The following is a 19,131-nucleotide window of genomic DNA, read 5'->3' as shown; positions in this document are numbered from 1 at the left end:
TTATGAAGCGTAATGTTTGTAAGTGGAAGGGATGTGGTTGAACTACTACGTTTTCCAGTGTTCTAGGTATCTTATTTTACAGTTAATAATATGTATCCTATGAGAGTAAGAAAGAACAAGTTCCAGACCCTTTGACTGATAATATATTGAATTACAGAGCTTCTTTCTTGCATATTTCTTGGTGTAAAAGCTGTACATTTGATGTCAAACTGAAACAGGGATAATATCAGGAGGTAGTAGTAGGTTTTAACTGTATAAACTTCTGATCTTGCTGATAGAAATGAAAACATTTTTTCTGTCAACCCGTACGCACGAGATAAAAATGCACATTTTTCAATAGAATAATAAAAACAACTGTTTTTAACTGAACATTGAAAGACTTGTTTTGGTTTGCATATACAGATTCACATTCATTTAACTCAGGAACACACTTCTGTCAACGCTAAAACTACGTCCTGCTACTCGTACTTACATCATGTGTGTAAATGTTCACCAGTGAAGGATGCAGGAACAGAGGCGGAGTCTGTCTGCGTGCTGGAGCCTCAGACTATCAGTGGCGTGTACGCTGAACCCTGCAGTGTCTGCGGGGCAAAGATTTGCTGCTTGAACATCAGCAGCACATTCAGGTCCATTCTTGTTTGTCAAAGAGTGCAGTTCAAGAGCAGCAGAGAGATGATGGCGAGGACAAGAGGGAAAAATAGACTCTGATAAATCTGTATTGAACTGAGTGTGAAGGATGTTAATACATATTAATGGTGACAGGAATATTTGCAAGTGAATACACAGGCAAAGGGGATTAAACATAACTCTCCATAGAAGGGGAGGTATCATCACTCCCATTCTGGCGTGGGACTCGGCCGTATCAGATTCATCCGCATGCACATTGCCAGCAAACACTAAGCCCTTATCTCTTCACTGGGCCTCTCTGGAGAGTTTACAATTTCTCGCTTCGTTGGAGCCTGAGCTGAGCTTGTTACCGGCACAAAGGCTGCGAGGTGGCCTGGTTGAGAGCACAAAGCCGCCCTCACCTCTGGACAGACACATTTCCCTCAGATAACAAATGACATGTTGGACAGCGCCACTAGAGTGTCCCTTTACATTAGTGAAAAAGCCCCACGTCGTCCTCACAGCGGGATTCAAAACAAAGTGAAAGTTAAAAAAAAAAAAAAATACATGAAACACTGTAACGGCTTCAGTGAAGGATCCCTATTAATGAGCTATCGTGAAGCTAGCAGATGTGGCTCGGTCCCTGGGAGACACTTTAGCGTGCTGAAGGGTGCTATTCTCTGAGGGAACCTTCTTCACAGAGAACGTCCCATTTGCTTCTCGACTGTTCACATGAACTCCCAAGGGGATTCATAGCATTTAAAGTAAATGTGCCTTGCAACCACATCAAAATCAGTGTTTGGCCAACTTCGGATGAACGAGACCATTTGGTGCCTAAATGTAGAAGGATGATGTTTACATATATTTTTCTACCCGTTCACACCTGCTGAGGATTCAGCTGGAACAGAAAAAAACAGTTCAGAATACTCTGATAAATAAATAAATAAATAAATGAATAAATAAATAAATACTTAAACAAAATTATGTTTTTTTTTTCCCCCTGAGGCTGCCATTTTTGCAATTCGAAGGGAAATTTTAAAGGCTAAACCAAATATTTTAAAACTTAAGAGGTATATTCTATGCGGCGTAACGACATCGTGTCATTTGTTTCATTATGATGTAAATGTAGATAATTTCAATTAAAACGTGGTTATGATTTAAATGAGGACATACAATTTAAAAAAAAAAATTGATTTAGGGTTTCATTTTGTTGTTTCTTTTGCTTAAATTAAAAGTCCCCCTTCAGCCCAAAGCCTTTTTTCTTCTTGTTATTACAGTTCATGTCTGAGCTTCGGCGCGTTGAATGATGTACAAAGTTCGACACTAGGAGGCTGTTGTCACATTCATTAGCGAACGCATTCATTTTCTCTGAGCTCTGATTTAAGAGGCGGTCCTACGAGCAAGATTTGTGACATCACACATATTTGGAAGCTGATCCAGGCCTGTAATTCGGTGCACACAAGTGCAACGTAAAACTTTGAAGCCTCCAGCTCCCAAATAGTGAGAATGGATTTTCTCGGGAAGTAGGAGACATTTTGTGTCCAGCGGTGAAGTATGTAGATCGAAAACAATTATATATTCGTGTAATCTTGAATTAATTTAATCTAATGTTGGAGAAGAGAGATTGGCACTCAAAAGGATTCAATGTGGTAAAGGCACAAAAAATGTCAGACACACATAGTATCAGTTTTGTATTTTGTATACCTGAATACAAAGAGGGGATCTTTAAAACATTACCATTACCCTTTTTTAGAAATGAATAGATATATCAATATATTCTGCTCATGAGTGATTTAAAAATTGAAGTTACATAAACATATTCATACATTTCCAATATACGGGTGGTAGAAGATTTCTTCATGGAGTTTTAAAAGCAAAAACAGATGCAGACACGGTGAGCCTGCCACTAGTGGGCTGAGAGGTACCACAAAGCTGCACTGGCTGATGACATCAAGTTCAAGTGTCTGAGAAGCAGGGCACTTCCAAAGTGAGTCCTGGTGGTTTCTGTGAGGAGGGTCATCGCACAACAGCAGCGGTGTTAATGAAGCAACGAGTGAATAACGATTCTGTTGCTTTGAAGCAGAAGTGACAAGATGAAAATGACACATTATTCAGCTGTGTTTTATAAAAGGAGAGAAAGTCGATACGGTTTTGGTCGGTCATAAGTTGACATGTAATGTTGGACTGCCGCTTGTTTTACAGTAGGTCTCCCAGTCTTAGCAATTTCAGCAGACGTGTTGCTGAGACAGCTCTGGCATTGTTTTCTGGGACACAGAGAAATTCTATTTTCAGTTTTACTTGGTGCAGTAATTATCTGTATTGTTGGTGAGAATAAAGAAAATAAAGTGCATGAATATGTGCCGGTCAATTGGATTCTGTCAGTTCAGGCAGAATTGGGTACACAAGCGAGCAGCTTGCCAGCTTGTAATAACGATGGTGTTTGCGTGGAACAATTTCCCCTCTAAAACAGCTCATCAACAGCAGAGAGAGTCTGTCACCCCGGGTACGGAGTGACAAGTCTTCTGCATCTCTGTCTGTTATTAACATGTCTCTTACGACAAGCTCAATTATCTGACACTGCCCGTAATTTCCATTCCTTTTTCTGGCACAATGTAAAGTTCCTCTCCTCCATTTTCAAAGCTGGTCGTTTTGGTTCCGGCAAATACTGATATAAGAAATGTGTGGGAGGAGGAAGTGAAAACTGAGGGGAAAACATCTGCATGTCAGAGAGAAGTTGTTTCAGACTTGCTCTGATGAGGCCTTGAACCTTTCTGATATTTACCAAGGCCATACAGTAGGTGTTGGTTTCTACTTCTGAATGACTGCATGTAAAGTGTCAGGGCGTGGATCAGTCGGATAAAGAGGAGCAGAACTGAAAAGGAAATTCAAGAGCCTAATTTAAGCAGAATTAGATCAACTGTGACATCAGTGGTCAGCGGTCTTAGAAAGTTGCGTCTTTAACACGCAACCAACATATGAAAGCTCCATATGCTGATGAGAAACAGGTGAACTTCACCTGTCATGTCTTCCTCATCTGGTTAGACATCACAAACACCAGTAGAGGGCAAAAGATTTGCTTCAAATCAACAGATATCCTCATGTCAGGGTGTCGTGATACATCAGCTTTCATAATAACCTCAGCAAACTGCGTGTAATGCGTTGGCCAAAAAAAGAGACAAAATGCACATTTCGAGAGGAATTTGACTGATATTTTATGTTTGCATTTCGTAAAGATTTCACAATAATGTCCGTTTGTTACCTCTTTAGGCCGCGATTATAACCTCATAAAAATGTGGCACCATGACAGCCCTGTACTGCTTATGGACATAGAGGAAAGTACATTTGAGAGGTCTGTGGTTCTGTGTGGATTTACAGTCCCTGCGGAGAGCTAAAGAGAGGACCACACCTTCTATTGTAGCATTCGTACGTTGGTTGTGAAACAGTACTGTCGAAAACATTGTCTCTCAACTCAGATTTCAATCTCACATCTCAAGTTTCTAATCTGATCGTAAACTCAGGCTGTACATTCACTGGCTGTATATATACGTGTGTGTGTGTGTGTGTGTGTGTTCTTTACTTTCTTAATAATAACAGGGTTATCAAAGATGTTACAACCTTCAGTATTCACATATATAATGTGTGAGACAAAATATTATCCTGAATTAGATGTGTGGCCAATAGCAACTTTGTATTTCATGATTCAAATTTGGGATTTTTTTTTTCATGCTGCACAGAATTAAGTTTTCACAAGAGCAGCCAAACTTGAGAGTGCTCTGGGCTAACCTTTTCCTTGAGGGTGTGTTGAGCCTGAATGCACAGGGTGATGTCACATTATCTCACTCTCAAATGTTTACCTCCCTCTCTCACCCAGATTTGTCACTGAGATCGGAATTCTGTAGTACTGCAAATCAGACGATACCCTCAAAAGTACAGAGTTCGGAGTACCAAAACTTTGGGACCCAGGATTGGTTTTTAACTATCTAAAAATCTGTGTGCGTGTGTGTGTGTGTGTGTGCGCGCGCACGCACCATCGCTGTTTTGACTCCCAATGGTTCTTTGGTGAAGCTGTACTCATTTAAACAATTCTACAAAGCATTAATGATGAAAAAGAACAACGTAAAACACAAATTAAGTTGCTTTCCAACAACACGTCTTGATTAACTAACTAGTCTACAAGATTGTTCCTTTTATGATTCATTTAAATGAACCATTCAAACAGCTTATCTATTTATGTATTTATTTATTTTTTTGACAGAACTGCAGGATGATTATTGTCAGACCTCCCGATCTTGCATCATTATGGGTAATTCAACCAAATCAGAGGAAAAATGCAGTTCAGATGACTCAGTGATAACCTCCCATTACGACACTGATTCTTCGCGGAGAAATACAGGCACCTTTTACAACCTTTCTTATCAAGGGATCCCCCCCCCCTCCCCCGTTTGGAAAGCCTGGCTCTCAATCTGAAAAGTTCAAGTCTGAATCCTACGAGGTAACTGGGTGGTATTTTGGAAACCTTATGTTTTAGCCTGGACCCCGCAGGCCTGTTAGAAGTTACGGGCACTTCACATCTCGAGGCTGGACTGCCTTCACTCATGTACGGGGAGAGACATGATAAAAAGTGAAAATGTTCCGTACCAAAGTGAAGTATTGCTCTAAGTGGGAGTGTCTGGGTTGCTATGGGGGAACGTTAGAGGAAGTGGTAATGATGACAGCTCTAACTCAGTGCAGGTGCAGTAAAGCATGGCCGGTTGGTCAATTGCCCAGAACCCATTACTTCTCCCCCGAGACCAACCTTGTAATGTGTGCGAGCCACCTTCTGTAAAGGACTGACCTATTGTCAACAGAGAAATCTCTCCGTTTTTACGTGAGTATACCACACAAGATTGCACAGGTAATAATAAATGTCTGCGAGCGCTGTTTGAAAACATAATATTCAAGAACAGAAACCCGAAAAACAAGTTTGTCTCATTACTAAACCACTGCAACGTTTTCTTTCTACAGAGAACAAAAGAGTATTGCAGTGCACTGACGAGACATCATGGCCTGAATTTAATGGCTGCTGTTGTTGGACAGGTTTAGAATTGAGCTGTGGGAAACATTTGGAATTTGGTAATACCAAAACACAATGAAAAATTCATGATATTGTTTCTGTCTTTGTGAGAGCTGTTGCAGGGCTTCTACACATTATCAGCTGGACAGGAGATGGGAATGGATTGACCTTGGGTGCCAGTTACATCTCTGTGTCTGTGTCATCTTCAGACAGCCGCTGTTTGACCACTATCTAGCAGATGCATTCTATCCGACACTTGTAACAATAGTGAAAATGGGAAGAAAATTGAGCTCACCTTAAAGGCGGACTTCAGTCCTCTTGAAGGCTGAAAGCCTTGGATGAACCCAGTGCCCAGTGGCAGCTCAGAGTCCTTGTTTTGCTCCCTGAGACGTGTGTAATCAGAGAGAAAGTCCAGCACAGATTACAGTCTTCAATCAGTCAGGGAGGAAAATGATATGTACATCATTGTCTCTGCCGCACATCCCCGGCACTGTCAGCCTGCATGCATATTACCTGTGTCAAAGCTGCCAGGGACATGACGAGAGAAACTGAGAGCCATCACAGAGCCGCCACTCAGGGGGGTGTCGAGTCTTCCAGCGCAGCAGCCAGATACAGTCTCCATGGGGACTCTAGTCTGACCTCTGGAATGTTGTTGACACCATTTAATGTACATTTTCAGATACAAAACGTCTCCTTTCAGAGCTGAAATGGCTTTGAATGGGCTGAATAACACCGAGGGCCAGCTCCTGTCAGAGAGGGAAAATACTGAGCACACACTCCATGACTCGCGTCCGAGGAAGTTTAAGCTATTGTCCTGTTTGACCTTGAGGTGCACAATAAAACCAGAGTTATTTTGAATAGTGGGGAAACTATATGACTGCTGTGAGGACATGGCATATAATGATCCCTTCTAATCTTCTCATCATCTTCTTATACAATTGTCTCCTCACTGAAAGTGGACATACTGTGTGTGAGTACAACGGACGTCATCATGTGGAATATTTGATGGAGATGGTCTCATTGTTGTCGATTCAATTTTCACAGTTGGATGTGGAAAACACACGCGTACAGTAAATTCAAAACAGCATGAGTGGAATTTTACAATAAAGATAGAAGAGATTGGTAAGATCTGAACTCTTAAAGTCAAACCATAATTTGCCTGTGTTTAATTTGAAGCTGCATGTTGAAGCACCTCTGCATGTACAGGATGATAGAAAATGATACACTTGTATATCCTACTTAAATATCAACTCAAACGTAATTGCTGACGGAAAATGTAGGAAAAACTAAATGTGTGTGAGGATATCAGGTTTGCAAATAACACCCCCCCCCCACACACACCCACACACCCACACCCACACACCACCAGGTATCTGTTCACCTTGAGAAGTCCACACCTCAACGCAATGTCAACACGAGCACTTTCTAGCTCGACGATTCTGTTTGTCTCCTCTGGTCCTGCTGGTGCTCGGGAGGGAGGTCACCAAATTGTCTCTGGAATAAAAAAAAAGAAAAGAAAAAAAAAAGGCACTGACCTTCTGCTAAATTGGCCACATTCAGTAGACGGGGAATATCAGGTTATTGAGTTGATCCATGCTGTGTTTCCTTGCCCGGGGAAAATGATCTGTGCTATTGTCTGCTGTCTGCAGTTGATCAAGGGCAAGAATAAGTCAGGAATGTAGCAACAGCAGACACTTTTCAAATATCTAATGATTGAGAGCAATGCTGTAAACAGAGCATTAAACAGGGTGGTGAGTGCTTTTGAAGAGCTGCTCAGTCTATACCCCACAAGTCTTTATACTCTACATTCTGAGAGATGCTTCACAGAAAAGCTTCATTGTACATGAATGCAGCTGCGGAACCCCCAACAATTCATTGCACTGTACTTTCAAGTTGTTCCTTGAGAAAGGCAAATAATAGTCATTTTGCAAAATTGCAGACCCATCTTTCAACAACTGTGGAAAGCATTTAAAACTGGGCAGCGACACAGAGAGGAAACAGCCTTCTCGCTGGAGTATTTTGTATATTTGGGACAGTATAATGAAAGAAGTCATTTCTGCCAACAGTTCACATCACCTCCCGATAGTCAAGAACCATAATCCCAATGGTGTTTTGAATTCTATCGCACATGTAGAGTTGGAAATGTTATTGCATGATTATAGTGTTCCTCTCCCTTGGCGTAGTTGTTGTATTTATTTCTTTTGCACATGAATTGGGAGAGAAATTGAACACTGTGTACAATTACACCTCTGGTACAATAAAACAGCTCATGGTGTAAGAACGGTTGGAAATAATACCTGTCGATCACAAACATGAGATTGGAATAAAAGATTTAATTTACTCTCCAAATAAGATTTGAATTGTGTTTGATTTAATGTTCAAAAGATGTTTTTGTTGCTGAATAAAAGCCAAACAACCATTTACTTGTCTCGCATCAGTGACACAATGCTTTAAAAAAAAAAAAAAAAGTAATAACATCTTGATGGTCCCTCTTCAATTTCATTCACAGGGCTGAAATTTGGTGGCCCATTCTTCTATTCACTCATGCTAACATAAACACACACGAACAAGAGACCGACTGAGGTACTTACACGCTCTGGCAAGTCAAATTCAAGCAATTTTTGAGATTTACAAAGTGAATTTGAAGCATTTCGCTAATTTATGACCGTTGTCTCAACTGTGAATGCCAAAGGTCGTCGATACCAAAAAACGCGATGGGATCTCCATTACTTCTCCTCAAGTTCTTGCTGTCTTATTCTGATATTTTGGAGGGATTTTTGACCGTTTTAACAATTCTATTCAGAAAAATTCTGCATCAAATTTGTGGAAAATTTTTCACCCCCCCCCCCCCCCCCAAAAGTCCTCAACAACGGCCATCATAATATTATTCCCAGTTATCCTGGTGCCACACAGTTGTTCATTTCCTGTGATTTGATTCTTAAATGTGACGGCAGCATGAAATGATTACGGTTGTACGGATGGAGAGGAAAAGTTTTAATAGATATGAAGCATCCGGAAGATTCTTGAATATATGGGCTCCTTTCATTCCTTCCTTAAGAGAAAAACAAGATTTTGCTCAGTCTGGCACCTGTTTACCCTCCGCTACTCATGTACCACCTGTCTAACTTTTAAAAACTGCTTCGTACCGTATAATTATGAGTATTTGGCGGCTGTTTCATTTTTTTCATGCTTTATGGTCCCTATGTTTCTGTTTTGATGAGTGAAAAAAAGAAAAAATTAAAACATTAAAAAAAAAAGTAAGCAAGAGCAAGATACTTAAAAGTACTTACAAGCACGCAATATTGAAGTCAACTTATATTCCCGGCACTTAGCGATAAAGAATTATTAAAGACAATTACAATCGTCAAATCTGCCAAACTGTACAACTTGGGGGGGGGGGGGGGGGGGGGGGGGACCTCACGATTCCCTTTGTAGATTGTCCCAAAGGTGTGTGTATCAGAGACTTCATTCCTGGAGGGGAGCAAAGATTATTACAATATTCAGATTACCGAGCAAGGGAAATTAATTGGACTAATTAACATACAAGTAAATGATGATACCGTTAACACATTTCATTAACTCAAACTGTCATTCTATGTTCCTGCTGCACTTCGTATTGCATTACAATGAATTGGATTCATTAAATTATGCAAATGAAAGGAATGGCAAAATGGACGAGTCTCTTTTTTAACGTTACAGGCCACATTTACAGTCGTTCTCAGTAAAATGACTCAGACTAAAAAAGCATATGCTTCAGCTCTGATTTACCTGATAAAGCTTTAATAGACCACTATTTTAATTATGTTCACAGGAACTAAAAGCAGCTTGGCCATAATAGGTTTCTAATCCCTTCATGCTTCTGTCTTTTTGCTTGACATGAAAGAAAAATAGCAACAGGGCCTAATTAATAAAAAGTTCCATTTAGTCTAAAATGTTTGTGCTCTTATTACACTTACAGATCGCCCACATTTTAAGCAAAAGACGGGAACATGAAAGACTAGATTCTTTAAAATTATGTCCCATTCCTTCACTCAAATATTCATAAATCCAGGCCATAAAGTCAGATGCACCCCTGTAGGGTTTCGGCTCAAAGTCATGAAACAGTTCTTTTTTCTCGGCAGCAGAATATGTTCCTGACATTTCCGTGTGACATTAACTTGTGGTTAATTGAAGGTCCACACCTCCTGTTGGCCTCAGTGACTTCTGTCTTCATCTTAGCGGTGCTACATGGGGAAGGTCAAGGGGTCAAACATACCTCTCATCCTGCTCCCTTGGCTGTAGTGACATCTACTGGACTACACACCCCGAGTGTGAGCCGTGGGGGAGGACGAGGCTCCTGGCTGGCTGGCTGACACGTCTTCAAAGATACAAAAACAAAGGTTTCAAGTGCACAGAATACTTCTAACTTTTCTAACATGTAGTCAGAGCAAAACTCTTCCGATCACGATACATTTAAAAAAAAACAAACAAAAAAAAACCTTACCATAAAGCAAAAATGAAAGGAAATTCAAGTGTAACAGAAATGTTTATATTGATGTTATAGACATATTTATACAGAAGATCTCTGAACGAGAATAAAACTGCTATGTACACAGGAAGTTGCAGCTGCTGCTGTGTGAGTGCGTCAACTGCATTTTGCTATCCGACTCAGAGGGTAAAGAATAACCTCCTCACCAGCACTCGGTGAGGACATAAACAAAAACATCACCATTTCATTATTTGTGACAAAAGGAAAAGAAAGATCAATCATGCCACCAGTTAAGTTACCTTTCAGTGTGTATTCATTTTAACAAAACAACAGTTGGTAGGAGGCAGGTTCAGAAATATTAAAAAAAAAAACACAATTAACAAGGAACAATGATGCAACGTAGGATTAAAAAAAAATCAACATGACAGAAATATCTGCTGACATCGACGTCTCAGTGAGAATGCAGAACAGTTTTTCTTACAACAGGATGAACATGAAGGTGCTGCTAAGAGTACCACTTTCAGAAAACACACACACACACACACACACACACACACCTTTCCAAAAGGACTGATGGGAACACGGTACAAACCTGCTGAACTGCTTCCATACAACAAACAATCATGGGGTGCGTGTGTGTGTGAGAGGGAGGGGGGGGGGGGTCATCCTGATCAATTAAAATAACAACAAATAAGCTGATGTGGTTCAATACACGCAGGAACATGATAGCTTCATTCAGCTCAGCTTTTGGTCCATCAGAACACAGTTGTTAACAGCCACCCGACACGATTCGAGAAGCTCCAGGGGAGATTTATCACTTCTATCACACAGTCACAACTCAACCTGAGTTTTTAGTCAAATTTGGCAAATATCTCCAAAAATGGCTTTATGCCTTTATACACACACACACACACACATTATGTGTGTGTATATATATATATATATATATATATATATATATAAATGTATATATATATAAATGTATATTATATATACACACATATATGTGTATGTATATATATATATATATGTACACACATATATACATACACATATATATGTGTATATATATATATGTACACACACACATATATATACACAGATGTGTATATATGTATGTGTGCATATGTATGTAAATATACACACACATATATATTTTCAGTCCTCCAAAAAAGCCTTTACAAAAAAACCATTTGATTTACATAAATGAAGCCATTTGAGTTTTAATATCACAAGTGTTTGTTTTTTTTGTGTAAAGCCAAATATAAATAGCTGTTCAGTCAAAATATCTACGGAGGAAATACATGTGTCATATCAATAGTACTGTGTTGAAGAGGAATTACAATATAAAAGTTTGATTGTTTTTTTTGTTTTTTCCATCTACACCTACATCCACCGACAAAACAGTAGGTGTGAGCAAACAGACATAATAGAGGAATGAGGAATTGATCATTTGGAAGCACACTGGCTGCACAGAACACAAAAGTTCATGATAGAAAAAACACAACATAAATACATTTGCGTGGACGTTAACATTACTTCAGCTGGATAAAATTAGCACGGCTGTGATTTAGTTGCTAAAACAGACGAGGGAAGGAACCTTGCGTACCAAGGACATCATTTGTATATAGTCAACAAAAGGTGAGGAGAAAACTGTGAAAAATGCATAATTAACAAAGATTTGAAACAAATGGCATCCTATACTTGCAACTACACAATATTGTACAAAATAAGGCATTTCCTTGTGTGTTTACTGCAATGTCTCTTCTGTCTTATTGTCTTCACTGCCAGTTTTTCCTCAGTAAAACCGAGCATTGAACTATTTTTGTGTTAAAATATATATATTTATATATTTCCATAATTTTAGTTTTTCTTCAAAACTTAGATAAAAATGCAGGTAGGAGTATATGAGAAAGGTTGCATTAGTTCATAAGTGGAGTGTAAATCACTCCATGACTTCGCTGGCTGCGACTGTGGTGACGAGCTGCAGAGGGATCTCGGCGTTGGCCAGGATGTCCTGGGCGTTACTGGAGCCCTGCTGGATGTTGGTGAGGATGAGGGTGGTCCCGCCCGCCGTGGTGATGATACTGTCTGAGGACCCCGCCGATTCCATCGAGGCCACCACAGCGCTGCCAGAGTTCACACCTTTTTTGTTCTGATGAGTTTTAATGTGCTTCGCCAGGTGGTCGCTCCGCATGAAGCGTTTGGAACATTCTGGGCAGACAAACTTCTTCTCACCTGCCAAATAGAAAAAAAGTGATGAGAGCGATACGTTTAAAAAAAAAAAAGTCAAAGACATCGTCTTGCCACAGGACATGAGTCATATAAGGAGATACGTTGAAAAAAGTGTCAAATAAATTGATACTATACGACTAATTACAATCATCACTTAGTAATGACTACAATTATTGAATATCCACTGTGGGCGCTAACTGGTCATATTGGAACTTGCAGCCGACAGCATAATGAAACGCTGCTGCCAGAGGCCTCACTCTCACCAATAATGTGTTCAGAAATTGAACAGTGCAGAAGTGCTGAAGCATGTCCCTCTCAAGGTCCTGTCCACGTGTCACGCAGATACCGCAGCTTGCTGTGAGGTACGGCTACCTCTGACTGGAGGGTTTTTTTTGTTTTGTTTTGTTTAATAAATATAGGCGACTCCTTCCTGATTTTACAGGAACAAGCTTTCTTCAGCTGCCTGTTTCACCACATGGCTAAACGTTACGTAAACGGGATGGAAAAAGATTAGGGGATTAAACAAGAGTTGACTTTATCTCAGAGAATTATGAGATGAAAACAAAGGTAAGATCTCAATTCTGGATAGTATAGCATGGCACTGACTTCTATCTTGGTTATATAATATGAGGCTATCAGAGCTGTAGTGCAGAACATTGCATTAGTGGCTCTGCTGTAAGCTACTCCACTACTCTTTCAACTGTAACAGTGGATAAATTGTATTGAGGGTCGCATAACCCTTGCAAAACGACTGTCACCGTCACAATTTGATCCATTTGGTCTAGCAGATTAAATTACTTACAAGCCCTGACCTACTCTGAAATTAATTTTGCAGCAGTAAAACCGAGGATAAATGGTTCCCTCGCAAGATGACGCACCACATTCAAGCGAGCCAACAGCTAACTGGAAGTAGCCAGCTCTGCAGAGCAATTGTTTTCGGGAATGCCGCTACATATGCACCATCTAGTGTTGTGGTGGGGGCTTGAATGGAAGAGAAATTTACACTCATCCTACAATGGAAATGGTCTTCCATCCCAACCCGACATCCATCCATTTTCTACTGTTTATCCTGTTAAGGGTTATGGGGGGCTGGATCCTATCCCAGCAGCCTTCAGGTGAGAGGCAGGGTTCACCCTGGACAGGTCACCAGTCTATCACAGGGCCAACACATAGAGACAGACAACCATTCACACTCACAGTCACACCTACAGTCAATTTAGAGTATCAATCAGCCTCATCCTCTCTTGATGTCTTTGGACTGTGGGAGGAAGCTGGAGTACCAGAGAGAACCCACGCAGGAACAGGGAGGACATGCAGACTCCACACAAAAAGATCCAATGCTGGAGCCGTGACTCAAACCCAGAACCTTCTTGCTGTGAGGCAACAGTGCCGATCACTGCACCACCGTGCCGCTCTCCTAACCTGATATTGTATGTGCAATGGCAGAGGGACAATCACTGGTATTTCTTCTGTGGCTCCTACTGTGCTGGGCCTGAATGAACATTTTACTGATGTTTTCCTGATCTGCAAACACTGTGGGAGCAAAACATAAAGGGAATGTGGGGGGTGGGGGTGAGGCACCTGTGTGTGTTCTTCTGTGTCTCTGCAGCTCATCACTGCGTGTGAACCTCTTTCCACAGAACATCCAGCTGCAAACAAAAGGTCGCTCCCCTGAATGCCAACGCAGGTGTGCTCGCAGGTGTGACGTCTTCCCATACACTTTCCCACAGCCTGCGATGTGGCAGATGTGCTGCTTCTTCTTCCCCATGCTGGATCCTCTGAGAAACACAGGTCTAGACCAGTAAGGACACAGACACACACAGGCACACTGCACCAGCATTTTGAGAACCGTGAGGCCAACTCACCTCCCACCAGACTCTTTACAGTTGGGGCAAGTGCACGCCACTCTGCGTAGCCTCTTGCCCTCCTGGCCCAACTGATCGTCCTCATCAACCAGCCTGACATGCAGGTCGGACAGATCGCTGGTGTTCAGGGTAGAGTCGGTGCTCAGCTGCCAGTCTCCTGTGTCTGGCTCTTCCTTTATCCGGATGTCTAAGCACCAGGGACAGAGAATACAAGGGTTTGTTATAGGGATGCACACTTAACTGGAATTGAATCAAAATTGCAATAATGATCTACTGTAAATCACAAACTCAAACTTCACAAGAAGTTAAGGAACTTGCTAAAGGCTGATCATGTGTCAAAATATATTGATAAACTAAATATTGTGATGCAGCAGACACGTCCCGCCTACACACCATAGTCTGCAGATGTAAGAAAACAGCGTTGATACAGATCCCCATAAAAATCAGACCAAAAATATTCAAATGGTTAAACAATGGAAAAAAGAATAAAGATTCAACTTTATTGATAAAATCACAGGTCATTTTGAAATAGTATATATATTATATATCAACATAATCGCAATCAGAAATATTTTCAAAATTGTGCATCCCTAGCTGGTGAGTAGCTACTCAAGATTTGGTCATAATATTTTGCTGCATCTGAACAAGTAGCAACATGGATAAATGGCAACACTGACCCACTTCTAAAAATGTTGTTCCTGCTGTCAGATGCTTGACCTTCGTTTTACAGAAGGATTTATGAGGGCAGTTTGATTCCAATTCCCAATGCCAGAATATTTCAAAATCACAAAGTTGTGGTTTTGCAACATTACCAAAAATACATAAAATGAAAAAGATCTGGTTTTCCAATGAAAACACAAGGAAATTAAACAAAGTAATTTCTTATTGGGGCTGCATGATTTATGGCATTAAAATAATGATCTGGGGTGTGATATGACTAACTTGCAAGTTAGTGTGTGACCAATGAGGGGAGAGCATGCTAACTCCCCCAGGCCTTGGCCAAAAGGAATACAACCTTCTTGGTTTGAACCCTAACCACTGCACCACACCATGCCGTCCACAAATGTATTTATATAACACTTAATTATGCACATGGCAACTCAAAGTGCTTGAGGAAGTACTCACACTCAAACCAACTCTCTCTCAAAAACATATTGACGTGGATCATAGGCCCGTGTGTTCATAGTTCTGCGTTTTACAAAGGCACATAACAGGTATGTGTAGAGGGCAGTGCCTGAAAAGCATCCCTGTAAGGAAGCAACTCAGCAACACAAGCCAGGAACTGAAAATTGTCTGATCATCCCTGTCAGCCAAATCTATCAGCAATCAGCCTGTAGTAGGCTAGTTGGAACAGTCCAACAAATCAACCCCTGTATATTTGTAATAAAAAACTAGCCACTGTACCTCCAGGGATACCTGTGTCTCCTTCCTGTTGAGCTGCAGAGTTAACCGTCACCGTTTGCAGGTTAGGGATCTGCCCAGTGCTGATGTTGACTGGACTGGAACCCAGAGACAGGGTTTGGACTGGAGCCAGAGTTATCTGCTGTGGTGGTGTGGTGGGCAGTTGAAGGTTCTGCAGGTTCTGCACACCTTGCACCTGGAACGTCTGCCACTGTATCTGGCCTGACGGGGTAACTGTCTGGGCTTGGATGATGAAGGTTCCTGGGTTGATCAACTGCACATTTTGCAGGCCCTGCCCGCCAGTAGCTACAGACTGAACCACCTGACCATTGCTGGTCTGAAGAGGCACCTGCTGAAGCTGGACAATGGGCTGAGTTGAAGACACCTGGATGTTCTGCTCTTGACTCTGCTGGATGAAGCCCTCCTGGAGACCCGAACTTGAGTTGGATTGCTCTGTAGCCACGGATGACAATGATGTGTCTTGTGTCATCAGACCTGATTCATTCGTTGGATCGTGTAGCTGAGAGGAAGACGATGGCACATATATCTCTGGATTTGCATTCGCATCATTTACTGGGAGTGTCTGTGAGAGGTGATCCTCTGTCTTCCCCAGACTCTCTGAGCCATCCACAGGCTGACTTGCCATAATTAACTGGCCATCAGCAGTGACCCCCGTTGCTATAGTCTGAGCTCCAGACAAGCCAAGGGAGTCCAAGTCCACACTGTTAATAGGAACAAAAGTAATGTTCCCCGGCAAACCCACAGGCACATTAGTAACAACCTGACCCTGGTTGTTGAAGGCAGAGCTGCCAATAGAAACCCCCTGGATCTGCTGGACACTACCAGTCTGTGATATGAGGTTCTGATTGTTATTAAGGATGTTTGCAGTTGATGATACACTGAGACTTTGGCTACCATCAGGTAAGATCTGAATCTGCCCCGTGGCGTCCTGACTCAGAGTTGCACCTTCCATGCCAGACGTGGAGAAACTCAGCTGTCCGTCTGCTGTTTGTATCTGAGGAATTACTTGGTACTGAATGTTAGGCACTGAATTGGCAGAAGAGGCGTCTGTTCCGGACGACACAAAGATTGGCTGACTCTGTAAATTCTGGAGAGGAAGAACATACTGTCCGTTTGATGTTAATATTCCTTGACTTTGGATCTGTATCATTCCAGATTCATCCTTCGCTGCAGTTGTTGGGGTTAACACCTCCCACTTATCAGTTGCAGTGAGCTGAGCAGATGATGGATCTGTTGCCTAAGAAACAAAAGAGCAAGGACATTGACAATATGTGACTATTTAACACTGGTCCCCAAAGAGATAGGTAAAACACTTACTTAACCCTAATCTTAAAATGTACAAACCTCTACAGTAGAGTTGAGCACACTAATAAAAAAAAAATGGAATTTACAAAATCAGCGTTAGATATACTGGTACATTGGGGTGGGGATTCACAATAACTTCAGAACATTATTGGTAATAGCAGGTCAGTTTTTTGATGTTTTGTACAGGTCCAATATCTATTTCGGGGGGCGGTTTTGCTGAAGTTTCTTCTTCTTCTTTGTTCTTCCCCACTGATGGAAACAACTAGGGGTGTGCCAATCAAGAGTTTTGGTGCTGATCACCAAAACACACCTGATAAATGTCAAGATGGGATTTACACCGTATCGCAGAAAAATCGTCTAAGGTCTTTTGCATCATCTGATTGGACGTGATAGATCATGGATGAATTGTCTTGCAATATTCCGATTTTTGCAGAGTCGCTGTATCATGACGCTACTGATATTGCCAGCAAAGTATGAAGAGGTTAGAGCAGCTGTATAAAACTGGAAATCAAGCTTGAATGGGGATGTGCTGACCGTGTGACAGTATCGTCACGATACTGGCTGAAATCACAGGATCGGATATCATAAATATGTACAAATACAAGCTGATCCAGTAGCCCACATGTAAATGCTCAAGTAAATATTACCATAGCAGGGCACAGAGAGAAAACAATCAAGAATAACACAGATGGGTGACAGGTGTCAAGTGCATAACTGAGTAATGCTTTATGTATTTCTTTATGGAGGTAGAGAATATCATGATGATTTAGTAATTAAGTAGTTAAAATGAAAACCAGGCCACTGCCTAATCAAAACATTTGAGAGTTAACTTTGAATTAATAACCATAATGTAATTTAATTGTAGTTTCACTGGTTACTTCAGAAAAGAAAAATAAATCCCAGCTGCAGCTGTGAATCAGCTCATTTATCATTTTAAAGCTACAATGCTATGGCTATTTAAGGAAGGGCAAGCTTTACTACAGTTAGCAGCTCAACTATAACTGAAGCCTTCACCTCAGCGGTAGCGCTAACAGAGGTGTTGACTAACCAAGAAGGCGGCAGCACCTCTGAACGAACCTTAGTGCAGGTGGTCGCTAGCAGGTCGAGGAGTGTTGTCTAAGTATCCTGCCCTCAATGAGCAAATTTAATAACAGAGAATTTGAGCGGCCATTAATCAGAGGCACATAGGAAGTGTGACTCATCACTTAAGAGCAAAAGTTTTAAAATTGCAGCCCCCAGCACCTTAGCAATGTTTGTCCCTCCATGCTAACAGTCTGAATCTCCATTCCAAATCTAACAGAGAAGGCGGGATTTGTACGTTACACTGCCTGAGAGGAAGTGTTGCCTGAGGGCTTCAAATCAATGAACAATACCCCTCCTCCACATTTGAACTAGGAGAACTTCACCAAGCAACAGACGGTTACTAAAAACGAAGCAGCAACCAGATACACACCGATAGGAACCTCTTACCTGACTGCCCCTGCCTTCGTGCTGCAAAAAGTCGTTCTGACTGCCGTCCGTGTCCAAGGCAGCCATGTCCTCTGGTTTCATTGGCTGTTCTGGGGCTAGGCAGTGAAAATTACACACGAATGAGAGCGGCCGTTAGCTAAACAAATCTCATCCTCACACTAAGAACATTTTGTTACATCTAATAAAGTTAGAATAGCGTCGTCAGCCTAAGTTAGCCAACAATACAGTCATTAGCACCGTAAAGATCTTCACCTACCTCTATGAACAAACAGCGGTGTAGCAGTAATTACTCTAGGAGAAGCCTGCGACTGATGCGTCCTAAACAAGCTAATCTAGTTAGCCACATTTACGAGCGCACAGTTAGCTGCTAGTGCTAACTTAGCTGATTAGCAGGATCACCAAGAGGCATCACTACTAGCATGCTAGCGAGCTAATTTAGCCAGAGGGTGCCTGCTAGCTTGCTAGCTTACGTGGGTGAAGAATAAGATAAATATTACGTACCAGTCATTGCGTGACTTGCTGTCAAACGGAGAGTTCTGACAGTCACAACCCACCGGACATGATCAGCAAATAATATTGATTGTATGCGCGTAGATATAGGTGATAACTGTCAGAATTTTTTTCTATTTTGATTGACGGGCAGTAGGCAACACAAAGGGTGGGGCCTGCAGTGTTGACTGGGATTGTTTGCGTCACACACCGGAAAT

The 19,131-nt window shown here is 41.5% G+C and overlaps 1 protein-coding gene and 1 long non-coding RNA gene across 4 annotated transcripts; both read right to left on the bottom strand.

Moving 5' to 3' along the window:
• Nucleotides 1–504: 504 nt before the first annotated feature.
• Nucleotides 505–11,045, bottom strand: LOC147252370 (uncharacterized). 3 transcript variants are annotated; one of them, XR_015118841.1, is made up of 5 exons: nt 9,915–11,045; nt 7,041–7,153; nt 6,173–6,300; nt 5,955–6,042; nt 2,570–2,610 (listed from the first exon to the last, which is right to left on the bottom strand). It is a non-coding gene; the product is annotated as an uncharacterized LOC147252370 (long non-coding RNA). The 3 variants fall into 3 exon arrangements; XR_015118842.1 differs by lacking the exons at nt 2,570–2,610; nt 9,915–11,045 and adding an exon at nt 505–581 and having other exon boundaries at nt 7,041–7,470; XR_015118840.1 differs by lacking the exon at nt 9,915–11,045 and having other exon boundaries at nt 7,041–7,470.
• A 222-nt stretch (nt 11,046–11,267) lies between these two features.
• sp3a (sp3a transcription factor) lies at nt 11,268–19,117 on the bottom strand. Its single transcript, XM_086221300.1, has 6 exons — nt 18,926–19,117; nt 18,425–18,519; nt 15,632–16,886; nt 14,228–14,414; nt 13,944–14,140; nt 11,268–12,365 (listed from the first exon to the last, which is right to left on the bottom strand). The coding sequence occupies exons 1-6, from the start codon at nt 18,930–18,932 to the stop codon at nt 12,073–12,075; spliced, it is 2,034 nt and encodes a 677-aa protein (XP_086077426.1). The 5' UTR covers nt 18,933–19,117; the 3' UTR covers nt 11,268–12,072.
• Between the last annotated feature and the right edge of the window lie 14 nt (nt 19,118–19,131).

Source organism: Aulostomus chinensis, chromosome 12, assembly GCF_037954235.1.
Source record: "Aulostomus chinensis isolate RoL2024-O1b breed Wild chromosome 12, RoL_Achi_v1.0, whole genome shotgun sequence".
Taxonomy (NCBI): Eukaryota; Metazoa; Chordata; class Actinopteri; order Syngnathiformes; family Aulostomidae; genus Aulostomus; species Aulostomus chinensis.
Note: the sequence above shows the minus strand (reverse complement) of the source record. Positions and strands in the feature narration are given on the sequence as shown.